The sequence below is a fragment of the Ostrea edulis genome, chromosome 3 (genome assembly GCF_947568905.1).
Source record: "Ostrea edulis chromosome 3, xbOstEdul1.1, whole genome shotgun sequence".
Classification (NCBI taxonomy): domain Eukaryota; kingdom Metazoa; phylum Mollusca; class Bivalvia; order Ostreida; family Ostreidae; genus Ostrea; species Ostrea edulis.
Genome location: NC_079166.1, coordinates 58,889,953 through 58,915,068, shown reverse-complemented (window position 1 = coordinate 58,915,068; position 25,116 = coordinate 58,889,953). Strand labels below are relative to the sequence as shown.

General features: G+C 34.0%; 1 protein-coding gene and 1 non-coding gene across 5 annotated transcripts in view; both read left to right on the top strand.

Moving 5' to 3' along the window:
- Positions 1–5,801: 5,801 nt before the first annotated feature.
- Positions 5,802–5,873, top strand: Trnae-cuc (transfer RNA glutamic acid (anticodon CUC)). The gene has a single exon. It is a non-coding gene; the product is annotated as a tRNA-Glu (tRNA).
- An 856-nt stretch (positions 5,874–6,729) lies between these two features.
- Positions 6,730–25,116, top strand: part of LOC125673265 (uncharacterized) — an 82,769-nt gene continuing 64,382 nt past the window's right edge. Inside the window, exons 1-7 of one of the 4 annotated variants that reach the window (XM_056158349.1) lie at positions 6,735–6,808; positions 6,903–6,961; positions 8,174–8,311; positions 14,175–14,314; positions 16,549–16,656; positions 18,507–18,708; positions 20,434–20,553. In XM_056158349.1, coding sequence (XP_056014324.1) covers positions 16,570–16,656; positions 18,507–18,708; positions 20,434–20,553 — 409 coding nt within the window. In that variant the 5' untranslated portion in view covers positions 6,735–6,808; positions 6,903–6,961; positions 8,174–8,311; positions 14,175–14,314; positions 16,549–16,569. Of the gene's footprint in view, positions 6,809–6,902; positions 6,962–8,173; positions 8,312–14,174; positions 16,657–18,506; positions 18,709–20,433; positions 20,554–25,116 lie in introns of all 4 variants that reach the window. The other 3 variants (XM_056158348.1, XM_056158351.1, XM_056158354.1) reach the window with 3 other exon arrangements.

The following is a 25,116-nucleotide window of genomic DNA, read 5'->3' as shown; positions in this document are numbered from 1 at the left end:
AAATCTGTTAAAGTGTTTATTGAGTGTAGATTATAAAGTTGATAATGCTTTGTTTGATGTGCTAAGTTTAAAAGAGTTGTATGTGGAAAAGATACCCAAGAATTGTAATGCTTCAGATCTATTCACGTCATCACACTACAGTGTAATATCATCAGGTCATATCGTCTCTTATATCTTAGAGACTTGTCAATTGCTCTCTAACTTTGAACAAGTTAAAACTTATTCATGAGAAAGACTCATAGAATAGAATGCACAATGTGTTCAGTGAATAATTGTCTGGTTCAAAAACCCCACAAATTTAAAAATCCAAATATGTAATTGATAAAGTTGTAGTATTTTTTAATCCTTGTTGAATGTATGTATGACTGCATGTATATATTGTTAGTGCATGTAAATATGACCCCAATACTTTAGTAAGGGAAGTTTAATTGGTCGCAAAGTTCATTTTGCTGACAGTGATGCATATACATGTAACTAAAGCATTTTACGTGTTCATGTTTATCTATAATGGAGGTACTACTATATGTTGGAAGCTAATATCTTTTCGTTGTGAAGTAGACCCTTACCCTGAATATCTAGTTCCCATCCCATTTCACCCACATCATCATGATCATCATCCCTCTCTTATAAAGTTATACACCTCACTATAACATTATTGATGATCAATTTATGTAATCAGGTACTGTGTCCTGGGATTCATTTTTATATTGAAATTCAAGCAATTTGCCTATTAATTTCTCATTAATTGAATGTTATAGAAAATGTGAAGATAACAAACAGTGAACAATCACATATTTCCCAAAAAGAATACAATTAAGATCAATAGTAAAGCTAACACTGCCTCCTGGACAAACCAGAAGTGAGATAAGATGTCTAAAAAGAGGAAGCATCCCCTATAGTACAAAGCGAAAAATCATCAAATGCATTACTTTAAATGAATCTGTACATTGGTCAATTGTCGGGATTCTAAACACTGGTGCCGGTACCAAACTTATTACTTGCAGAGGATATTTATTTTGTGGAGTATGTATGATCTTGAGAGACTGTTGTTTACATCTCATCCGTCTTTAACTTGCAAAACGTCAGTCCCTGTCTCCGGGTTTCTGAATGTTTATCTTCGCAGTTGTTGTCGGGGACTATAATTACTTTACTCTAAATAAGAGTCATATAAAAATAGTAACTCTTCCAGGACTTTTGGGGGAGTTACACGACTTGAATGTAAAATCTTTCACTAAAGATAATAATGTTCTACAACGGCCACGATCCCAAAGCACCCTTAACTAATTATTTTAAGAATTCTATTCAGCTTTTGAATTATTTTTTAAATACTGTAGCTATACTTTTTCCCGTACTTCCATTTTTTTTTTACACTTTATTACTACAATGCAACACCACGGTTAATGATGGTCATGTTGTTAATATATATATATATATATATATATATATATATATATATATAATATATAATATATATATATATATATATATATATATAATATATATATATATATATATATATATATATAATATATATATATATATATATATATAATGATAATAATAATAATTACTTTTCGCAATGATCGGTAAAAGTATAAGTAAAAAATTTAAAAAAAAAAAAAAAAGGTACACAAAGACGTTTAGTAAAGCTTTAGCGCTTTCATTTCAAATCTTCTGGAGATTTGAAATGAAAGCACTAAAGCTTTACTAAACGTCTTCGTGTATCTTGTTTTTTAACTATATATATATATATATATATATATATATATATATATATATATATATATAGCACTAAATTAACCAACGATACGAACAACCATATTGTCAAATTTTCGGGACGACCTATCCCTTCTTCAGGACGAACGATTTAAAATTACATGATGTGGTCATTATTAACAGATAACAACACAACAACAAAAAACTACATATAAATACACCTAACACTAAAACTACACTAAAGCTACAAACGTATATACACTGAAGATTACATGTTTTGGTTTTTAGGTTTGCCAATCAATGGTAAGTGCAGAGCGAATTAGGACATGTCCTATTCGTCCAAATGGCTGATCCACAATGTTATGTACATGATTTAGAAGGAGTATGAAATAAACTAATAACCTGCACAGTTGTCTGTCTCATTACTCCAGACGTAACCAGGGCAACAGCCGTCAGGATATCTTTAACGAGAAAATGTGTAAATTAATCAAGTACTGAGTCTCTCTGTTTATCTCAACAACAAACACTGTCTAGAGTATCAAATCAAATTCTTACCTTGTGCAATTAGAAGAAGTAACTGTAATATCACAGAGGTAGAGAACAATGAAAATCTTCAAAATTAAATACGTTAATGTCATCTGTAATCTGTTTGGGGAAACTAGCAATATTTGACTTAAACGCGGAAGAAATGGATAGTTTTAATTCTGTGTGCAATCATGCATGATCTAACGGAAATGGTTTTGCGCTCGAGTGTGATATAAGAATATGCTCTTAAGTCATAAAATGTTACAACTGTGCTACTTATTTATTTTTCAATCTATTCCAGTTTGAATGTGCGGAGGTGATTCCGGGGCGCTTGGATGAGCTGACATTTATGATCTAGTAAACGTATCTCATAGAAATGATAGGGAAAATATCATATATAAAGTGTTATGATTTAAGTATGACAAAAACACCAGGATGGATCTAATGTGATTTCAATTGCAGCAATAAAACTAAAACTAGACTTCACAGCAATGATGACATATATTTCTAAATTTGATAGTTTTCCGAATACAGTTATGTAAATGGTTCAGGTTGGGTTGGTCGAAACATACATTTATGTTTGGCATTGTGATATCGATGTAGACTTCAATGTGTCTGCTGGTCGCTTATTATTCTCGTTCTACATTGACATCGGGGGTTGTTTTTCTAAAATTCGGTGATACTCCTCTATTTTAACGCTAAAAATCAAATAAATCGCTTATTGCTTGATTTAAACTCAAATTATTTTGACTAATTCGTGTTAATACACGTCTATTAAACTTATTTTCAAAAATGTTTGAATCAAGACGTAAGTTTCAATTGATTTTATCATATATTTGAATATCTTTATTTTATCGATATCTCACGCAACACCTTTAGGGAAATTAACATGAGACTTGCAACACCTTTTTTCTAAAACGAAACGAGGCAACGTCAAACCAATCGCATATTATCGGGCCTCCCCGGCCAGCCTAAAAGATGCGATTGGTTTACAACATGATCAGCATTAAATTGTGTGGATTTTCGGTGTTAATTTTACTTATAATTGTTTTGACTAGGCCCATATTTATTATTTTATGAAGATTTATAATTATTTTACTTATATATATACATATCCCATTCAATATAGGACACCCCTCCCAAAACCAACGATCTAACACATCGAAGAATTTTACAACGATATTCCTGTGATATTTTCAATGTTCTTAACTTTTTTAATTTTGATTATAGCAGTCCTGTTGCGACTTTTAGTAATGAGTGATTAACAGTTATTGATATGTAAAAACACATAGATACACAGAATAAAAAGTTAGGTTTTTTTTAATTTTGGTTGAACATGTTTTGTGATGTCACAGATCTTGAAAGTAAGTACAGGGACTGTTCTGGAAGTTTGCGCCTTAGAATTTAAACTAGGCTGTACACTACCCGACAATGTCCAGGAAATTAGGCCGCCAATGTTTATGATAATAGCAGTTTTTTTCTGTTTGTCATTAATATAATGCATAACGTATTCGATTATTATGTATTCATAATTTTGCGGAGAAAGATCATTTACGTTACATAAAGAACATTTGATTTGGAGCTCCAAGTGACTTCATGATAATCAAGTTTTAATAACTGTATATGATATCAATAAATATAACATACTAATGCACGCAATTATTCAAATATTTTTCTTGAATTCATTTGAATTAAAAATATCGTTTATTCAATTAATGTGCGGAACAGTTCAAGCACGCATTCAAACGTCCTTCCTCCATGCAATGTTACATTGTAGTATTTAATTCTGATTTCCCGCGCTTGCGCGGGGTTTCATCTAGTATCAGGAAAGGCAAAGAGGGAAACATTTTAAATGTGGAAATGTATCAGTTTCCTTGAACAGCAATCGTCCTTACAGCCATTAACAGCAGCTACAGTAGATATTTGTGCCGAAATGTTTCACGAATCGGCAAATTTATTTTGATAATAAAAAAAGATGACGATAATAAGCAGAGATCAATCTCATAAATTGCATAAAGAATGCAAATTCAGTAATAGGACAAACACGGACCCCCAGACACACCAGAGGTGGGGTCAGGTAGCTTCGAATATTGAGCATCCCCAGTTGACTGCTTAAATCCTCCGTAAGCCTTTTATCTTGACCAAGGAAATGGAGTAACCCGTAGTAAAAATCAATATTTAAAGAACGGCCTAATAATTGGTATTAAACACGTTACACAACGGTCAAACATTTGGCCTGAACAACAAAACACGAAAATTATTGCAGTCTTTATATACATCAATACATGTTAATCAATTCAATATAAACTCTATAAACACATTTTGCACCAGGCCCAGCTTATTGTTAATACAAACGTTTTGATGTCATGACATCGATACATCGAGGAAAGCTACTGATAAACAAGTTGATGGTGCAGGGGTTTCGACAGTCTCGTCTTTTAAAGTCGGCAGTTCGCAAATTCTATGGTCGTTATGGCACTTTACCCCGGTAGTTTGCCAATGCAACCTGTCAATGGGTCACATGCTGTCTGACGTGTCGACTTCATAGAATTATTATTTTATTTTATTTTCTAACAAGCGCCCTTTTTTTAAGTTATCGTATTTTGTTCTCTTGATGCTGGTAATATACTTTGGTTGAACATACCAGTATCCATAGTGATCTGAATCCAGGAAATGTTTTAAAGTAGTAGCTTGAGTGATTGAAATGTTGAGGGGGCATGTGCTTTTCAGAGGTTTCCCCAGCAGGGCATTTTATGATGTAATGAAGTAATAATCCAATAACCTTTTAAAGTATAAACATTCTTGAAAACAGTGCACTACTCTGCGGAGCGAAAATACATGCTTTGGAGTGCTTCAGCTATAGATAGAATAGCCCTAAGAGATTATATCATTGATTAATAAAGAGATAATGTACGAAAGAGGTTGAATTCTGCACACGCCAAACAATCGAGGCGGATATGTGCAAAAATAATGACAGAAAAAAAAACTTTTGATACATCACAGCTATACACTTGATATGTAAAATGAAATAAACGTTTGACGCTAAGGCCTCATACTGAACTAATCAGTTCCAAACTGGACGGTTTCCATGCTAATATTTGAGAATCAAAAAGCACAAATTAAAAAAAATTCAACTGAAGATGCCAAATTCTGAAATATGATTTTTCGGTGGCCTCGCAAAGGTGCTGTTCAATACACCAGTTTCGAGATACGTTTGAGTTATTTCCCTTTGAAGAACTCTCGTACATAGTAAGGCGCGAAACAACTTGTTTACATGCGGGAGTGGGACGAATATTCATCACCCGAATTCAACTGATACACAAACTAAGTAGATGATAAGTATTCAGGGAGTAATTAAATACATGGAATTCGGTAAGGGTTCTTATTATAACACGTAATCTCGTTGGTAGTAAGTATCATATCCAGGATATTACTTTCAAATATGACATTGTTTTTATGTTTCTGCTTTAGTAAATTTAAAGATTTCTTTCGATAGTATTTTGTATTTCCAACGTTTACATATTTCAAGAGAAGCCGCTTTTGATACCTTTTATCGGCACCCCACGGTGGCCTAGAGGTTAGAGCGTCCGCCCCTCATGCGGAAGGCCTGGGTTCGAATCCCAGCCGCGACAGACCTAAGTCGTTAAAAAACATATAGTGACAGTTCCATCGCCAACGCTCGGTATCAGGTGTGAATGTCACGGGTCCTCGGAGATGACCTTAAAAACGGATGTCCCGTGTCAAAGTAGGTGTGGTACGCTAAAGACCCCTTACTGCTCAAAGGCCGTAAGCACCGAGCAAATACCTAAATTTGAAGCTCTTCACCGGTCTTGGTGACGTCTCCATGTGAGTGAAAAATTCTCGAGAAAGACGTTAAGTAAGAATCAATCAATAATATATATTATCGTCCTCCTCACTGACTGTAGGTTCACTCTGTCCCACTTAGGCCCTCGAAGTTCTACTAAATGTACCTCCCATACAAGAGAGCTCTTATCTCGAAACTGGCATATTGATTCAATTTCAATAGTACTTTGAATTTTAATCTAATACATCGAGTGACTCTCATTGTAACTCGTGAAGGTTGGTACACAAGGATATCGATACACAGTACAAGTGCAATCATTTCCTCGTTTATTGTCTACTAGGGGTTAGTCTTAAATTAATATAACTGCTCTAAGTGAAGAAATATTTAATATAAAGCACATAAAATTTCACTTTATTTTATTTAAACCCACTTCCGCCCCTATCCGCGGTTGCACTTACGAGATGCGGAACCAATTTTCCAGCTGCATGTACCCAGTGCGCTAGACCGTTCGACCATCTAGGCAAGTCAAAAAACTTGCTTTCGATGATGATGGAATTCTCGCCACACTCGAGCGTAAAATCATTTCCGTTAAATCATGTATGATGACACACAGAATTAAAACTATCCATTTCTTCCGCGTTTAAGTCAAATATTGCTAGTTTCTCCTAACAGATTACAGATGACACTAACGTATTCCATTTTGAAAATTTTCTTTGTTCTCTACCTCTGTGATATTACAGTTACTTCTTCTAATTGCACAAGGTAAGAATTTAATTTGATACTCTGGACAGTTTTTGTTGTTGAGATAAACAGAGAGACTCAGTACTTGATTAATTTACACATTTTCTCGTTAAAGATATCCTGACGGCTGTTGCCCTGGTTACGTCTGGAGTAATGAGACAGACAACTGTGCAGGTTATTAGTTTATTCCATATTTCTTCAAAATCATATACGTGATATAGTGGATCAGCCATTTGGACGAATAGGACATGTCCTAATTCGCTCTGCACTTACCATTGATTGGCAAACCTAAAAACCAAAACATGTAATCTTCAGTGTAAATACGTTTGTAACTTAAGTGTAGTTTTAGTGCTTTGTGTATTTATATGTAGTTTTTGCTATTGTGTTATTGTCTGTTAATAATGGCTTTAACTTTCTTCAAATTCTGTAAAGTATTTCATTATTTGAAAATACATTGACCTGCGATAACTCATGCCGGCATACTGAAATGTAAGGCAGCTTAAGTGTTGCAGTTCATACCTTCGTGTATTTTCGATTTTTTTTTCTTTCTTTATATTCTAATTGTATCTCTATCGAAGAATTCCCAGCAGTTGAAATAGATGTACTAAATGTATCTATATCCATGGGTCTGGGGTCTGGGTAAGAGTAAGTCCTCAGTACCCCTTGATTGTCGTGAGAAGCGACTAAATGGGATGTTCCCTGGGATGAGACCGCAAAAACAGAGGCCCCGTGTCACAACAGGTGTAGCACGATCAAGACCTCTCCCTACTCAAATACCGTAAGCGCCAAGCATATATATGAATGTTGCAGCCCTTCACCGGCTGGTGACAATCAATCGCAAATGAAACGCATCCATGTCTAAACTAATAAATTAATCAAGTTTGGCAATTAACACCGAAACGCATGCTTCAGAGTTACTGCTAGCTCCCCCTCATTATTTTGTCATATTTGGGGTTAAGTGCACAAGGCATAATTGATATTTTAATTAACATTCAATCATCATCTTGTCGATGTGGAATATATTCAAGTACGGTTATAGTTTGTTTATTCAATGCACAAACATTCTCTTGTTATGCATATTCAAATAATGAAAGGTGAATATCACGAACAGTGATATAATTGCAAGCAGAATGTGCGAGTGATGTCAGATGCTTCTTTCACACGAATCACCGATTTTTAGGCTCTTGTTTTACATACGTGTCCAAAGTAATCAGCATGAAATCAACCTATTTTGAAACAAAGATTTAGAAAAAAAATTGTATATAGTTTTCAGAGGCAGATGATATTTTCAGTTGTCTTTGCCGTGCATAACATGCCAACGTACCTCACAGCCATGGAATGAAATACTGTTATGATATCTAACTTTTTTATAATAACTATTTTTAGAATGTGTAGATGGATTTTCTGGCATAGCATGTTTGAAGAAATGCTCCTACCCATCGTATGGAGCAAAATGCGGTCAGACATGTAATTGTTCTAATGAAGCTTGTGACTTCCGAACAGGTTGCCCGAGATATTCTGTCTGTGAGTACAATAAATATTGATTATACATGTAATAATTATCATGAAACAAATGAATAAAGGCTCTATACGTAGGATATATATATACATATATATATATATATATATATATATATATATATATATATATATATATAAGTCAAAAAATAAAATCCAATACTCAAACTTTGAAGTCAAAATTTTGAGTATTGGATTTTATTTTTTGACTTTATTCTATCCCGATACCAAGAAAAAAGAATTTATTGAATATATATATATATATATATATATATGTGTGTGTGTGTGTGTGTGTGTGTGTGTGTGTGTGTGTGTGTTTTCTCCATAATGTAATCCTTTCCCGTCCTGATGAAGGGACGGGTTGTCCCGAAAATTTGATAATTCCAATTGTTCATGTCGTTGGTCATTCTAGTGCTCTATATAATTATTTTCCCTGACCATTGTATCTATTTAATATAGATCCGACAATTTTGGATACTGAATGTTGCTGGTTCTTCAGTGCTTTATATGTATATATATATATATATATATATATATATATATATATATAACACTGAACCATAAAATACAGGGTGATTCACTAAATATGGATACCCACTTTCGCCCACACCCAAGATTGAACTAGGATTGTGGATCAAAATCACGTGGCCAGGACGCCGTTTCATCAATAAGTGTAAATTTTCAACTAAGTCTTACGCCGACTACGTAAATCTAGTTACGTATAATCTTAGTTTCGCGCAAACCGCGTTTCACGAAACGACGTAAATACATGCGTACGTTACTACTCGACTAAGTTTTCAACTAAGCTTACGTGCTTAGTTACCGCGTCCTGAGCATGCGTGCATCATACTTTCGTGTTTTTTTCACTTGTCGTCTGGACCTAAATAATGAATGACAAGAACGCAAAGAAAATGCACAAGCGGAATATTGGGAGGAGACAGAGGTGGCCGTGTTGGCAGAGGCAGTAAAATTTCCCTATACCATACTATTTGGGCACTGCCTACTAAATCAAACATATCACTCCATAAACAAAATTTGTTTTATCTGTATAGGTCTATGTATATATTTCACATCTCTTCTTCTACAAAAAGTAGTTTTTTTTATCATTTCAAAGGTTATTATATTATAAGTGTATGTAGGTCGACAGGATACATCTACATTGTATATAGATATTAACTATCTATTTATACTTTAATTGGATAATTAATGTAGACTCATAGGCCTAACTGTGTTTGAAAAAATTGAATATGTGTGCATATTTTACAGTTTGGAATTATATACAGGCACATACCATCGTTTTGCAAAGTGACCGGGGTGGGTGCAGCTGGAACATAAATTAGATGTTGGCTTATTAAATAATCTTTTTATCTTGCGTTATAACGCAAAAAAAATGTTTTGTCCTATCTGCAAAATCCTAATTCGGAGGTGGGGTGGAGTGGGTGGTGTTGGAATCTTTTGCAGTTATTTCCACCATTTTCTCTCTCAGGTTTCATTTTCTTCAATCGTGGGGGTGCTAGAGTCTTCTATTATGAGTGCCTCAAAACATTTTCCTACAAACATCATGTGTGTGTGTGGTTGGGGGGGGGGGGGGGGGGCTAGACTTCTTCTATTAATGCTCATGATCATACCTCACTAAATAATTTTTATTCATAAATTCCTCTCATTCACTTACAGTACAAAATTTTAAAAAAAATCGTATTGTTAAAAAAAGTGGAGTAGCAACGCAGGGTGACCACCCCTCCCATTCACTCCGATTCGTGCCTGATACACATGTACATGTAGATGTTTTTCTTTATTTGATAACATAAAATAGATATCTGCACGGATTATCCTGCACATCACTTATCACGAACTTTATTATTGATATTTTAAAAACCTTCAAAAAAAATCCCGTCTTAATAAATACATACTATAGTTATATGATGTATCTCTTAAGACGGGATATTTTTTCAAGATTTAAGATATACAATGGAAAATAGTAGATCTTAAAGTAATTGTTCATTACACTCCCGTAAATCCACCCACCATACGTATCGAATTGAATCGGGCTCGCTAATCATTTGTTCCAAGTTTGTCAGAGCGGAAGTTTTGAAGAGATTTATAAATAGCTTACATATAATACAACAAAGTGAATGTTCCCTTTACGGTGGACTACTTTACGAAGGGATTTGGGAATAACACTGTACATTCATCATTCATGTACAGATAGACACTTGTGAAAAATAATCAAGCCATAAATTTACTAGTTTTCAAAGGGAAGTAACCCTTATGGTATTACATAACATCTAAAAGCCTCCTGTCTTGAAGAAATCGATCACGACGCAAAGCTCGTCGGTAAAAATTCCATATGTATTTACAAACAGCTAACAGTCGACCATGGTTTTTGCTTACGTAGGTACTTACGTAAGGGTTCGACCTGACGTAGTGTTTCTACTAGTTAGTAGAAAACTTGTGTAAATTCTAATCTTGCGCCATTTGATGAAACGGACTTACGTAAAATATTTAGTCTAGTCAGAAAGTTACGCCAAACTAATCTTACTCAACTAGTTACGATGTTTGATGAAACGGAGTCCAGCGCTCTAAATCGCTCGAACATCTACACAAATTATAAAACTTGCTTTTGACGACGATGGAAGTCTCGCTACACTGTTACACGCTGCACGGTCATTGAGAATGGAAATTAGATACAGTAATTAACGTAACTTAAAAAGAGGATTGGACAAGATACAGACTGCGTTTAAAGCAAACTTTTCTCTCTGAGAAATATAGATCTCGGTAAGTGAGCGTCGGTTTATATTTTAATAGATCGATGTCGGTTTTTATTTCAATAATTGAGAACCAGTTTTTATCTCAGTAAATGAAAGTTGGTTCTTGTCTCGGTAAATCAGTGTCGGTCCTTCTCTTGCCATATCAACGTTGGATTGTATTAGACACGCGTAGAGTTTCATCTCAGAAGAGCAACGTTGTCTTATGTTTCAGTAAATCAGCGTCCGTTTTTATCTCAGTCATGAATTCTGAGCAAGTGAAGGACATTGTTCATGAAACATTTACTCAAAAATAGACGGAACATATGATGGCATATTCCTTCCTCTAGTAGTCAGATGATATTGCAAACCATTCATATTTTTATGTTAACTGTTCACGTATTTCAATCGACTGGTCGGATAACTTTAAAAACTTGATATCGGTATCTTGCCAAGAAGACATACCTATGTCATCAAGTAATACTGTTGTGTCAACATACTTTTTCCGACAAAGCCAGCATGATGATCCGATACATTCGCAGATTCATTAGACAAATCAACATAATTACCTGGCGAGCAATGATGCCGTTTATGACTGTCTTGCCAGATAATCAGGCTGACTTCTAAGATCATCTTGTCGACTTGTTAAATGATTATGTCAATTTATCATGAATTATTATGATGAGTGAATGGTACTAATTTAAAACTCTTATAACACTTTTTAGATATAGTTTAACTGACAAATCAACTTAGTTACCTGCCATGTACAGGAAGAAATATGCCACCATAAGAACGCATCCCTTCCGAGCCATTCTCTCTTAAAGTTTATAGTTAGTCATATATTCTCAAATGCTGTTTGCTTCCAGTATATGGGTTGATTATTTTTGATAGATTATTTTCGTGTTTAATTTTTCTTTTTGTTGTTTTGTATTTTATTCATCAATTTCTTCATTCTTGCGTTTAGTTTTTGTTTATTGTTTTTATTGTTATTTTCGAAATAAGAGCCATAGGGGCAGTATTTGTCATTTCAATATGCAAACATCCTCATGTAATGTATATATCGAAAGTTTACAACCCAACAATAGAAACCAGAACGGAACTACAGGGAAATGAAGTTTGGCTTGGGAGTGTATGAAATACCAATCGTAATAACTACAAGGATGTGAATTTTCAATTAGACGTCCCTCAAAACAAGATATTCTATAATCTCCTTAAATCAGTAGGCGGTAACCTTGAGATACGACGCTCGCTCAGCAACCGACAGGTTCCAGGTTCACTCCTTGGTAACCGTGTTAGGTTCACTCCCTGGTAACCGTGTTAGGTTCACTCCCTGGTAACCGTGTTAGGTTCACTCCCTGGTAACCGTGTTAGGTTCACTCCCTGGTAACCGTGTTAAGTTCACTCACTGGTAACCGTGTTAGGTTCACTCCCTGGTAATCGTGTTAGGTTCACTCCCTGGTAACCGTGTTAGGTTCACTCCCTGGTAACCGTGTTAGGTTCACTCACTGGTAACCGTGTTAGGTTCACTCCCTGGTAACCGTGTTAGGTTCCTGAGACCCGTTTTACAAAACAACTTACGACAAAGTCGCAAGTCTTAAATTGTATTACACAGTTATTAGTTTAAATGAGGGAATTAAAACGTTTATGAAACTTAATTTTCAACATTATACATTTATTGCAAGATAGTGAGGGAGATATGAAGATTTATTCACCCAAGAAAAATCATATGGTGCCCTCGGGGAATATGATTTTTCTTGGGTGAATAAATCTTCATATCTCCCGAACATTCATTCAATGATTTTTTTATTATACTGAAACAAAGCAAGACCACAAAATTGCATTTGAGATTGGAGTCCGCTCATCTATACATTGTACATGTACATGTATGTAGCTGAGATTGCCCTAACGGTAACAACGCGCCTCAACAAATTACAAGGTACAAACAGCGAAATACAGTGATATGATAACCAGTTTTTGTATTTCCATTCTCCTTGAATGCTGATTTACTTGCTTGTTTTGTATCAACCCAAACCAGGCGATTTACTGTGTATCAGAGACCAGCATATTTTGTGCCTCACGAATTATGGAAGTAGAATGACTCGGACTTATTGTGACGTCACAATACATTTCGCCGTCTTTGACCTTAAATTTATGGAAAATGCACGAGGCTGCCCAAGCAGTAAATATGATAGGGAGATATGATGTTTGAGAGGGAGATATGAAGTTTTGTTATCCCTAGTGTGTGACCGTCTAGACCAATCAGATTACGCGTTGCATAGAATTCGCATACTGGGGTATAATAATATTTCTTCACTACATGTATTTTATATTTGAGTGAATTATCTTACAATAAACAGGAAAATTCCAGTATGTAAAGTTGGTCGTAAGTTCTTTTGTAAATTGCTCCCCTGGTCTCCTCTCTAAACTTTATGAGTCTGTTGTGATCCCGCTCAGGCCGGGGGGCCTAGATGTGTATAAAGATGAATCTAAAATACACGGAGAAGCTAGCATATCAATGTGATGAAGTCTACCCATGTGGTTTTTGAGAATGTTGAAAAGAATATAAATACCTATTGTAATCCCACCTTTGACATCTAGTGTAGCAGGGCCCCTACTGGGAAGCCTGTACTATAAATGTACACCATCGTCGTCACCCTTGACAGGTGAGCCATGGTTTAAACAGAGGCCATAGTTTAAATAGATGTTAATGTTTTTTGTGAATTCTACATGTACATGTACCTCTCCTTTAGAAATGATATAATCCTTCTTACAGTTTAGACACACATATTTTGTATCAAGTATGGTCGAAACTGACAACACAAATTCTAACGATATGAAAAAGTTATAAAATTGTACGCCGAAGATAATTGAAGAACAAGGTAGTTTTCGTCATTTTAGACGAATGAAATGAATTGATGATTATCTCATTCTTTGAATTATCTTCGAACCTTGTGTAACAATACTGTATTAGAGAAAATGGGATATTGTTTCACTTAAATGAAACAATTCACAAGATAAAAGATGTAAACTTCTTTGCGGGTAACACCATGGCAGATAATGCATCTTGAAGAAGCAAAGATATTTCATCTAATTGTACATACAACAAACGTATTTTCAATATACAGTGATGATATGGAAAACTTATCTAAGAATCAACGATGATGCAATGTATGTGGTAAATGTGTAGCTTTGATAAAGAAAGGAAAACTACTGGAGGAGGCTGTCTAAGGCTTGTCAACTTAGAAATGTGATTACAAAGAGAAAGGTGAGTATTTGTATTGATAAACGCACATCTTCAACTTTCATAGACATAACGCGAAATAACTTGGCTACCAATAGAAATATACAACGAAACGTCTTGCATCTTAATATGAAATAAAAATGTTTTTGAACTGAAACAATTCATGATGGTGAGTAATTGTGGCGATAATGTAGTATTTCTACTGAAATAACAGGTATCTTATCATAATATTTTTTAACGTCAATACACTGTCTCTGATATCATTCATCAAAATTTCTCTTATATTTCTTAATATTCTGCAGAAGTGCATTCGATTACATTCATCCCTGTATACTTTTGATTCACACTGTAATCTCGAAGGAAGACATTTCCTTACTTCGTCTACAAAATCTGAAGATGACTCCACTTCATAGCATAGGAATGCAGATGAAAAGAAGCAAAGGATATTCACACGGCGTCCTCTAATTCTGCAGTTACATGTGTAATCATTTCTCCCTTCAATTCAAATTTGATAGATCTACATGTAGAACACGTGTAGGGACATGTTGAGAATGAAGTTTTTTTAGAAAAATTGTTGTTTTTTAAAAGACGGGGGATTTACTTTGATATACATGTATACAGTATTTTTGTCATTAGGTACTTTGATTTAAATACACCTACATACCATCTCTATGATGATTGCAAAAAGAATACAATGAGACAAAAGTCAAACTACATATACATACAAATTTATTGGATAGAAGCGTTGTTTAATGTTGATTTAGATAATGTGAAGATTATAAATGCAAATTGATGCTTATTCATCCTAGGCACCTGATCCCACCTCTGGTATATCCAGGAGTCCGTGTTTGCCCAGCTCTCTATTTTGTATTGCTTATAGGAGTTATGAGATTGATAACTGATCATTATATATGCCTTTCATTGAGGAGAATAAACCGTTTCAACTTCCCTGAAGTACGCTATAAACTCTCCCAGTATATCCATGATCGATCTGCCACGCTCGATGATCGGAAATTATATCATTCACTAAGCCATTAAAAATAATAAAAGTACAATCTTCCATTGCATTGTATTTTAAATCCCTGGGAACACCTGCTGGGGTATTTAAATGCATTTCTATCAACTGATGTAATGCTACTCGTGTATATCGAGTACAATTGACTCCCTATATAAAAACAATTACCTTAATAATACGCGGATCTTTAAATTTTCCCAAACATATTACGTTTGAACTCCTCACAAAGTAAGGGGATGGGCTACATTACGAGTCTGGCTTAATATTTTACAACCTAAACAGTAGAGAAGATGGACAAAATTTAGCAATCGTATAGGAGTGATCTTAACATTGGTTTTTCTTCTGGATTTGCCCTTTGTATTGATAATTCAAGTTGGTTTCTATTGGTTATTTTTCCATTACCTTCTTTAAACGGATGAGATAAAGCAGGTCTATGCTGTATTTTAAATGTGAGGTTGCGGGTAGCATTATAATGCTAAAGAATGTTTTTCTATTTCATTGGATTCTTTTTCTTTATACATATTGATTGATGATTTAAAAAGTTAAATACCCCTAATTAGTTCACCATGTCATAAATTCTCCGAAATATGGTACTTCCTTCTTCAGAAATCTTTAAAGGGATATATGATCGATAGTTTAGGTGTTCCTGGTTCAAAGATACGAATAAGGAAGTTTATTATTTACCGTAAGTGTTTTTTGTTTTTATCATTTTTGGGAAAATATACAATCTTACTAATCAAAACACTATACAACTTAAAAACAGAGGATTAACGTAAAAGCTATGTTTACCATTTCAGAGATACTGTTGTCAAAGATTATGTATACCTGACGTCATATGCGATTATTTCGTATTTACGATTTTCATGACTAGCTGAATTTACCCAATTATGTATACATACATGAAAATGATCATGAAAAGTGTGCTATAAATAGAAACGCCGAAAGATGTGAATTCGGGATACTAATCGACTTTCCCATTAGAACTAGCAAAATACTTTTGAAATATCATCAAGAATGAAAATTCGCCAACACCTTTCATCGTAACATTTTTGGTTTTGCATGTTTCTATCGTAAATAGTCTCTTAATTTTATTCGTTTCAAAGCAGTGATTATATGAAAACTATGTATGCACAAGACGTCATGAAAATCTTGTAAAGTGGATATTTCCCTTAATTAGCATAACATGTATAAAGGTTCCTTTATAGGTATTCTTATGCATGAATAATTATGATATTTCTGACAGATTCATCGGTTACCAGCATCAATGACATTGAAGGATATGTACCCAGCACCAGCATTCGCATTGGTTTTCTTTATTTCGACATGTCCTCCCTGTACAATATTTTGTCTGGTAAAATTTGCTACTTACATTTCTTTAAGATATTGAAATTTCTTAACTTTGTGACCGTTGATTTAAGGATAAAAAAGATATATTTGAGATTAGTCACTGTTCGTTATCTTCACTATTTCATGTAAAATTCAATCAAAAATATTTACTGATATTTGTTGCGACTAATATAACAATATGTTGTGATACAAATCAAGTCGTTCTCTTAACTGCTTACTCATCCTAGGCACCTGGGCACCTATTCACAAACTATCTTACGACTAAGATCAAAATTTACAAACACTGTAATTTCCTTATTTTTCATCTCTTGTAGACTTTCTTAATTAATATGTAAAGTACATTCATGGTTTATAAAACTTTAATACATACTTATGACATTGTGATCGGTATTTGATTATCAGACAGAGTTTTTTTTCCCATCTTAGTCGTAAGATCTTTTGTGAATAAGGGCCCTAATCCCACCTCTGGTGTGTTCATGTGTCCGTGTTTACCCAACTCTCTATTTTGTATTGATTGTGGGATTTATGAGTCTTCATTACCTATGCAGGCGTATGGCTAATCCATTATCTGGTTACCGCGATTGATTCCATTTTCAAACAGATACCTTCCATCAATGCAAAACATTATCAAATGAAGAAAAAAATGATAACATGTGTACACTCCTGGTAAACAGAATCAACTAACATTATAACTTCATATTTCAGATATTTTGCGTGTGTTTACATAAAAGATCAGTATTAAGAATTGTTTATGTCTATGGAGCGCCAAATTAACATAAACTCAAATAATTGAAGACATCTTCAATTATTTGAAGATATCATCAATTCATTTGATGCGCTCAACAATTTAATTAAAGATCTCTTCAAATAATTAATGATATCTTCAATTCTGAATTATTGCGCGCATTAAATGAATTGATGATAGCATTAATTCTTCTTCTGAATTGATGCGCGCTTTAATTAAATTAACGATCTCTTCAAATGAATTAATGATATCAACAATTGAATTGATGCGCGCTACAATTCAATTAAAGAGAGCAATAGTTGATATAATGCGCGCATTAAATCAATTGATGAGAGCAATAATTGAATTGATGCGCGCATTAATTCATTTGATGAGAGCAATAATGGATTTAATGCGCGCATTAATTCAATTATTGCTCTCTTCAATTTAATTAATGATATCTTTAATTCATTTGAATAGAGCAATAATTCTTTTAGAGAGAGCAACTAAATAATTAAAGATATCTTCAATTCAACATGTCCACAATTGAATTAATGATCCCTTTAATTGAATTGTTGCTCTCTTTAAAAGAATTGATGCGCGCATTAATTCCTTATACAAAAGCATTGTAAATAATTAAAGCTATCTTCAATTGAATTAAAGAGATCATCAAATTATTTATACCGAGCTCTAAATCAATTATTGCGAGCAATATTTCTACGAAATTAATGCTCTCATCAATTGAATTGAAGAGAGCAATAATTGAATTAATGCGCGCATCAAATCTATTATTGCTCTCATTAATTCAATTGATGCTCTCATCAATTGAATTGAAGAGAGCAATAATTGAATTAATGTGCGCATTAAATCAATTTTTGCTCTCATTAATTCAATTGATGCGCGCATTAATTCAAATGATGAGAGCAATAATTGAATTGAAGCACGCATTAATTCTTTTGATGAGAGCAATAAATGATTTAATGCGCGCATTAATTCAATTAAAGAGAGCAATAATTGAATTGATGATATCTTCAAATAATTGAAGATATCTTCAATTATTTGAGTTTATGTTAATTTGGCGCTCCATATATGTCTCTGTCTGAAATCAAAATTGGGTAATTCTTCCACAGGCTAGCAACTACAGTTCGGTCGACACAATTCTCCAAGTTCATGACTGCCCTACTACGAGAGATGATTGGATGGCGGCATCTATCAGAAAGAATTGTTCATCAATAGGTAGCACAAATGGCTTGAAATTAGAGTACCACTGTGCTATCAACGAGTGGGCCAATGCAACGATAGAAGTTTGCGCATTAAACAGAATAATTCTATGTAAGCATCACTTGAAAAAATAAGTCATGTCAATATCTACACAACCATCGTATCATAGTAAAGTATACCGCTTCATTTGAATAGGATATGCAGGGATATACTAAATATTATACCAGGTGCCCCCTAACGTGCCTTTAATAAAACATGACAATCTGAAATTGATAATGAAAAATTCAACAAGTTAAAAAACGTGTGAAACCTTTCACTTCAAAAAGCATGAAGTCTGACGATTTTAATGTTAGACCGTTCGTTATCTTCACCTTAAGTGATTGCATTGTATCACAGGTAAAGTTTCAAAAGGACAAAACACTATCATGTTTTTTATCTCTACTCTTGGAGGAATGAAACATGCACATACACGCCTGGCCATCTCGCATCATTTTATACTCTTTGAAAATTTGTAATATTTCGTTTGAAATCATTTGAATTTTACTGAAATCTGAAATAACAAACATTGATTTAGTGTTCAGTCTCACAACTTCTATAAGGAATACAAAAATAGGATTTGGGTAAATACGGACCCTGGTTATACCAGAGGTGGAATCAGTGCCCTTGGAGAAGTAAGCATCCGGTGTCGACCGATCACACAAACCGTGAGCCCTATATCTTGATCAGGTAAACGGAGTAATCCGTACTCAAAATCAGTATGTAAAGAACGATCTCAATTCTCCACAAAATGAATACAAGTGAACATGATCTGAATGTACATGGTGCATCCCTAACATGTATAGTGAATAAATCATTGTACGGCAATTAACGAATCACAGAAGATTCTAAATTTAGTAAAACCCCAATATACATGTGAAATGATCTAGATATAAGCATTTGATAATCCACCCAATTACATAATCTCAAGTAAAAAGTGTTTAATGTCGGGTTTGAATTTCTTATGGAATGTCGTCAAAGAAATGGAATCGAAAAAAAGATTATACATCATGGGCACAAATTGTGCTCCTTCAAAAACTTCTACGTGAGAAGAAAAATGATTTTGCTGCGGCCTTCAATTCGACATTTAGATATATCGACGACGTATTATCTATCAACAATAATAATTTTCATTCATATGTCGATTCCATATTTACCTGTGAACTCAAAATAAAACACCACAGAATTGTCCACTTCTGCTTCATACTTAGATATTTTATTGAAAGTAGATATTAACGGCAAACTAACAACTCAACTTTATGACAAACGGGATGATTTCAGCTTCTCCGTCGTCAACTTCCCATATTTATGTAGCAATATTACATTATCAACTGCATATAATCCGATATGCAAGAGTTTGTTCTGCTTATGTTCAGTTTTTAAACCGAAGCATGCTACTGACAAACAAGTTGATGGTACAGGGGTTCCAACAGTCTCGTTTAAAGTCAGTATTTTAGCAAATTATATGGTCGTTATGACGATCTGGTTTGCCAATACAACCTATCTTTTGGTCAAATGCTGCCTGGCGTGTTTTATACCGATTGTTAGGCCGTTCTTGGCACACTGATTTTGACTACGGATAACTCCGTTTACCTGACCAAGATATTAAGCTCACGGCGGGTGTGACCGGTCGACAGGGGATGCTTACTCCTCCTAGGCACCTGATCCCACCTCTTTTGTAGGAGTTATGAGATTGATCATACCTGTAATTTTTGGTTCCTGTAGGTTGTACAGCAGAAGCAAAGGTATAAATATAAATATACTCGGATTGATCCAGTGAATTCTCATGTTCTCTTACAGTCGGTAAATGTTCAGAATATAATCACGGAGCCAAGAGAATCCAAAGCAGTGGAATGAAAATCTGCTCCAACTTTACCCCTCCCTGTCCAACAGTGTATAACTCCTCGGACGCCTACATGTGTATGTAGTTTGATCATTTCTCTACTATTTCTATCCAATACCATAGGTGTTCGATAACTTGTTTAATGCCATCTTTGCTGACATGTTTCTTCGCTAAAATGTTTTCGTTTTATACATATGCAAATGATAACGAATGTTAAGCCTGCATACAGTGTAATACAACTTTGAATTTTATTTCGTCTTTTCTCGTCAATATTACAATGTAACTTTTACATGTAATATCCAGGGTATGGCTACCGTATCATGGCAAAATAAAAATATAGATACACACACACATATATATATATATGTATGTATATATGAGAGTTGAAAATATACTCATCATGTGTGTGTGTGTGTGTGTGTGTGTGTGTGTGTGTGTGTGTGTGTGTGTGTGTGTGTGTGTGTGTGCGTGTGTGAGAGAGAGAGAGAGAGAGAGAGAGAGAGAGAGAGAGAGTTGAAAATATATTCATTATTGATTCACTGTCTGTTTCTGTAATCTATATGTTTTTGCAAATACTTCTCAACCAATCAGATTCGAGTATTTTACATGAAAGTATAATAAAAGACTTTGTTTACTCACAGAGTGTGGGACAAAATTTCTCGTACCCATTTCAATCTTACGTTATTCCATTGGCTTTAAAATCATAGCTGGGATATATTATTTGTCAACATTACATTATTTTTTATGTTTTAATTTTAGCAAAACATTTTCTTCGATTGTAGTTTGATACGTGGAGATTCGGGTTAGAATAGGTTCTCAGTAACCCTTGCTTGTTGTAAGAGGCGATTAAATAGGGCAGTCATTTGGATGAGACTCCAAAAACTAAGACCTCATGTCACAGCCAGTGTGCCACAATAAAAATGCCTCCGTGCTCAACGGCCCTAAGCACCGAGCATTCAATATTCATACACGCCTGAAAACAAATAACACAGTACGGGGAAACTATTCAAATTTTTGCAATTGTTAATAAAGTGAATGAATTGGAATTATAAGAATCAAACATTCTTTTTGAAGAATTTATCGATGTGTAAACTCCGGACATTTTACTCACAAACTTAATATAAAAGTGCTTCGCACTTTTATTCAGTTTGTGAGTAAAATGTCCAGAGTTTACACATCGATGAATTCTTCAAAAAGAATGTTTAATCCTATAGTAAATACTATGCCCTAATGGCAAAAAGGAAGTAATACACATGTCAACAGTTTTGATACCGAAAGAAAAGCCTTGTCACAACGAATTCATAAGTAAAATATAAGAACTCTGTCGCTCACCATTCAAGTTATGACTAAGGTTAAAGTTTTGGTTAAAGTTTAAAAATCTGCATCAAACTGAGTGTGCTGAGAACGGCCGATCAATCGGTTTGAAACACGTCAGACCGCATATATGTCATTGATAGGTGATATCTAAAGCATCTAAATGCACACACAACATGTGAAAGCCATATCCTACATACTTTGTGAGATATTGCCTACGTTAGGTTTTCTCAAAACTAGGTCAAATCCCAAAGTCAAAAGGTCGAAAACTTTGGTAACATAATAGGCTGATCACAAGGAGTGTATATATAGCATATTATGAGAGCCTTTTCACTTAAAATTCAAAAGTCCTAAACAAGGTGAATGATCCAGAGAGACAGGAGAAAAACATCCCGTCATCGCCGACTTTAGCTGCGAAAGCATTGAAACCCAATTGGGGTCATACTATCCATGATATGTGAAGATAATCAGATAAGGGATATGAATTCATGTATGGAAGTTTTTGTGTTGTTCATCCAAATATGGATGGAAAATATATATCTTATTCTTATCAATACATGGAAAATATATATCAATCAATGCGTAGCATACAGGCAGGTTGAAGTAGTCGACATTCTCTTTAATCGTGAACATACTTGTGGATTTTATATAGTTGTTTTTCATTTGCAGTTATCGGAATCGAATATTTTGGCCTATCGTAATGTTAAAATTCATTCTGAATGAAAAGACACATAATATGAAACTAGTGAACTGCACCTGTATTGGATTACACTACGATGTCTCATAACATAATATCTAATTATCAGCTTTTTATTTTGAAAATATTTTATATTCTATTTTCTTATAATTTGAAACGATGGACTGATAAGTACAAACAATTTCTTCCTTTTTATCAGATGAATGCTGGGAGAACCTGAACAGACATAAACACTCGTGTACGAATGAAGAAAGTTTTTCTAATGGCTCCCTCATGTGATCTGTCCATCAACCTTGTATTGAATGCAAACTATACTACAATCAATTTATCTAGGTATTCTAAAATTTTCAACCTGTCATGCCATGTATATACGTAAATATGAGTGTATGAATTTATTCATGAATGTACAATTTTATGAAATAATGGATAGTGGGATATATCACTGGTCATTGACCTTTTCATATATAGTGGTATGCATATATGGTTAGATTAGAAAAGTATGTATGGATGAATGGATCGATGAATGGATGGAAGAAAAGATAGACATACCTCAATGTATGTACACTGTATGTATGTATGTATGTACATGTATGTATGTATGTATGTACGTACGTATATATGTATGTATGTATGTATCTATGTATGTATGAATGTATGTATGTATGTATGTATATATTTATGTATGTATGTATGTATGTATCTATTTATGTATGTTTGTATGTATGTATGTATGTATATATTTATGTATGTATGTATGTATGTATCTATTTATGTATGTTTGTATGTATGTATGTATGTATCTATTTATGTATGTATGTATCTATTTATGTATGTATGTACATATACATGTATGTATGTATGTACGTACGTATGTATGTATCTACGTATTTATGTATGTACGTATGTATGTATCTACGTATTTATGTATGTACGTATGTATGTATGGACAGAATGACACATGCATACATAGAAAGATCGATATACCTGTTTGTATGGATACAATTTTTCATTAAATACCTGAAAGTACCAGTATTTTGTACATGTATTTGCATTAATTATTTTATGTTTCTAATGTGTCTCCTTCTTCATTAGATATATAACACTGATTTTAGCTCCGTGTTGACATGCAGTAAGATCGTATCAACATTTAGAAATATGTTAAGTGCTGATTCTCCTGTTCTTATTATCTAATGTTTTATAGGAGACAGTTACAAGCAGCAAGTCGTTGGGATATATCATATACAATCCCATAATGTGGGAGAGCACAGATAAAACAAAACAAGAGATACAAGAGCTTTTACGTCAAAACGAGGCTCGTTATTGCCAAAGTACTTGATTTTAACCTAGCTACAATAATGTAACCCCATCCGATTTTTTTTATTCTGACGTTTTCGGGATAGCGGTAAAATTCCAAAGGATCTCCGTGATTATGCAAAATACTTTTATGAATAACCGATAATAAGTTCCGTGTATATATTCCCAAATGTTGTTTACACCAAAAGGAGTACCTTCTTTGTGCTTGGGCATGTCTAATAAAGGTGTTTTTCATTAAACATCATGTACAGCATGCAAAATTCGTCGTCTGCTCCGCCATGCTTGTTATCGCGAGATCTCGTAGGTGGATCTACTGAAAAACCTAAACATTGAAAATATGCGCGAAAATGTAGTTACTCGAGAAAAGAAAGGAAAATCAATATGGTTGCAAAAAGAATTTACACTCTGTTGTTCTTTTTTTAACTTGATATTAAATCTAAACCTTTTTAATACCGACGAAATAGCTTTCTCCTCCGTACTTGCCCATTGATGTAAATACTACCTTATATGGTATATGCAAATAACTTGACAATCGGAAGTTGAAACTTTAGTACATCATACATGGCGCACAGATATGAATCGAAAATTGGAATATATCGAAATTATTAAAAACGGTAGAATAGAGCCTCACAAATCGTAAGTTGCAAGTTGTAAATTAGTATATTGACAACGAAACATAGAATATCATTTTCTTTACGTAAAGAAAGTCAGCAAATGTTTAAAATGACCGAAAACGTTCCGGGGGTGAATCAGTTGCCGGAGTGAATCACTTCCGCATTTCACTATTACGGAGATCCTAAGGAGTTGTAGCCCTCTCCCCCCAACAAAATCGGAGAGGGCTACATTATTGCAGCTAATTTTAACTATGCATCTCAATAGCACCGTATGCAATTCAAACTATATATGGTTCACATATAGATAAGGACGTAACATTGAATAAAATCAAGCATACCCTCCGTTATTACATATCTATTGGGGACTCCTCTTCTATAGATTTCTTTATGGTGTTCATTATTGTAATGATTTGTATCATTAGATATCATTTATTGAAGACCAAATCAGAAAACCAGGAATATCACGGATACTTTGGTGATTACTCTGAACATTCTGTTGTGTACATGACGGGAAAACAAATATATCTATTTTTATTAAATTCAAAAAATAATTTATGCCTTCTATATGATAAATCTAGAAGTTAAAACATATTTCCCGCTGCTAGTTATTTTTCATCTCAACAAACAAGTAATTATTGTAGTTGTAAAATTGTCATTTATTAATGACAAGAAGATATCAAGATAAACAATTAGGGAGATCC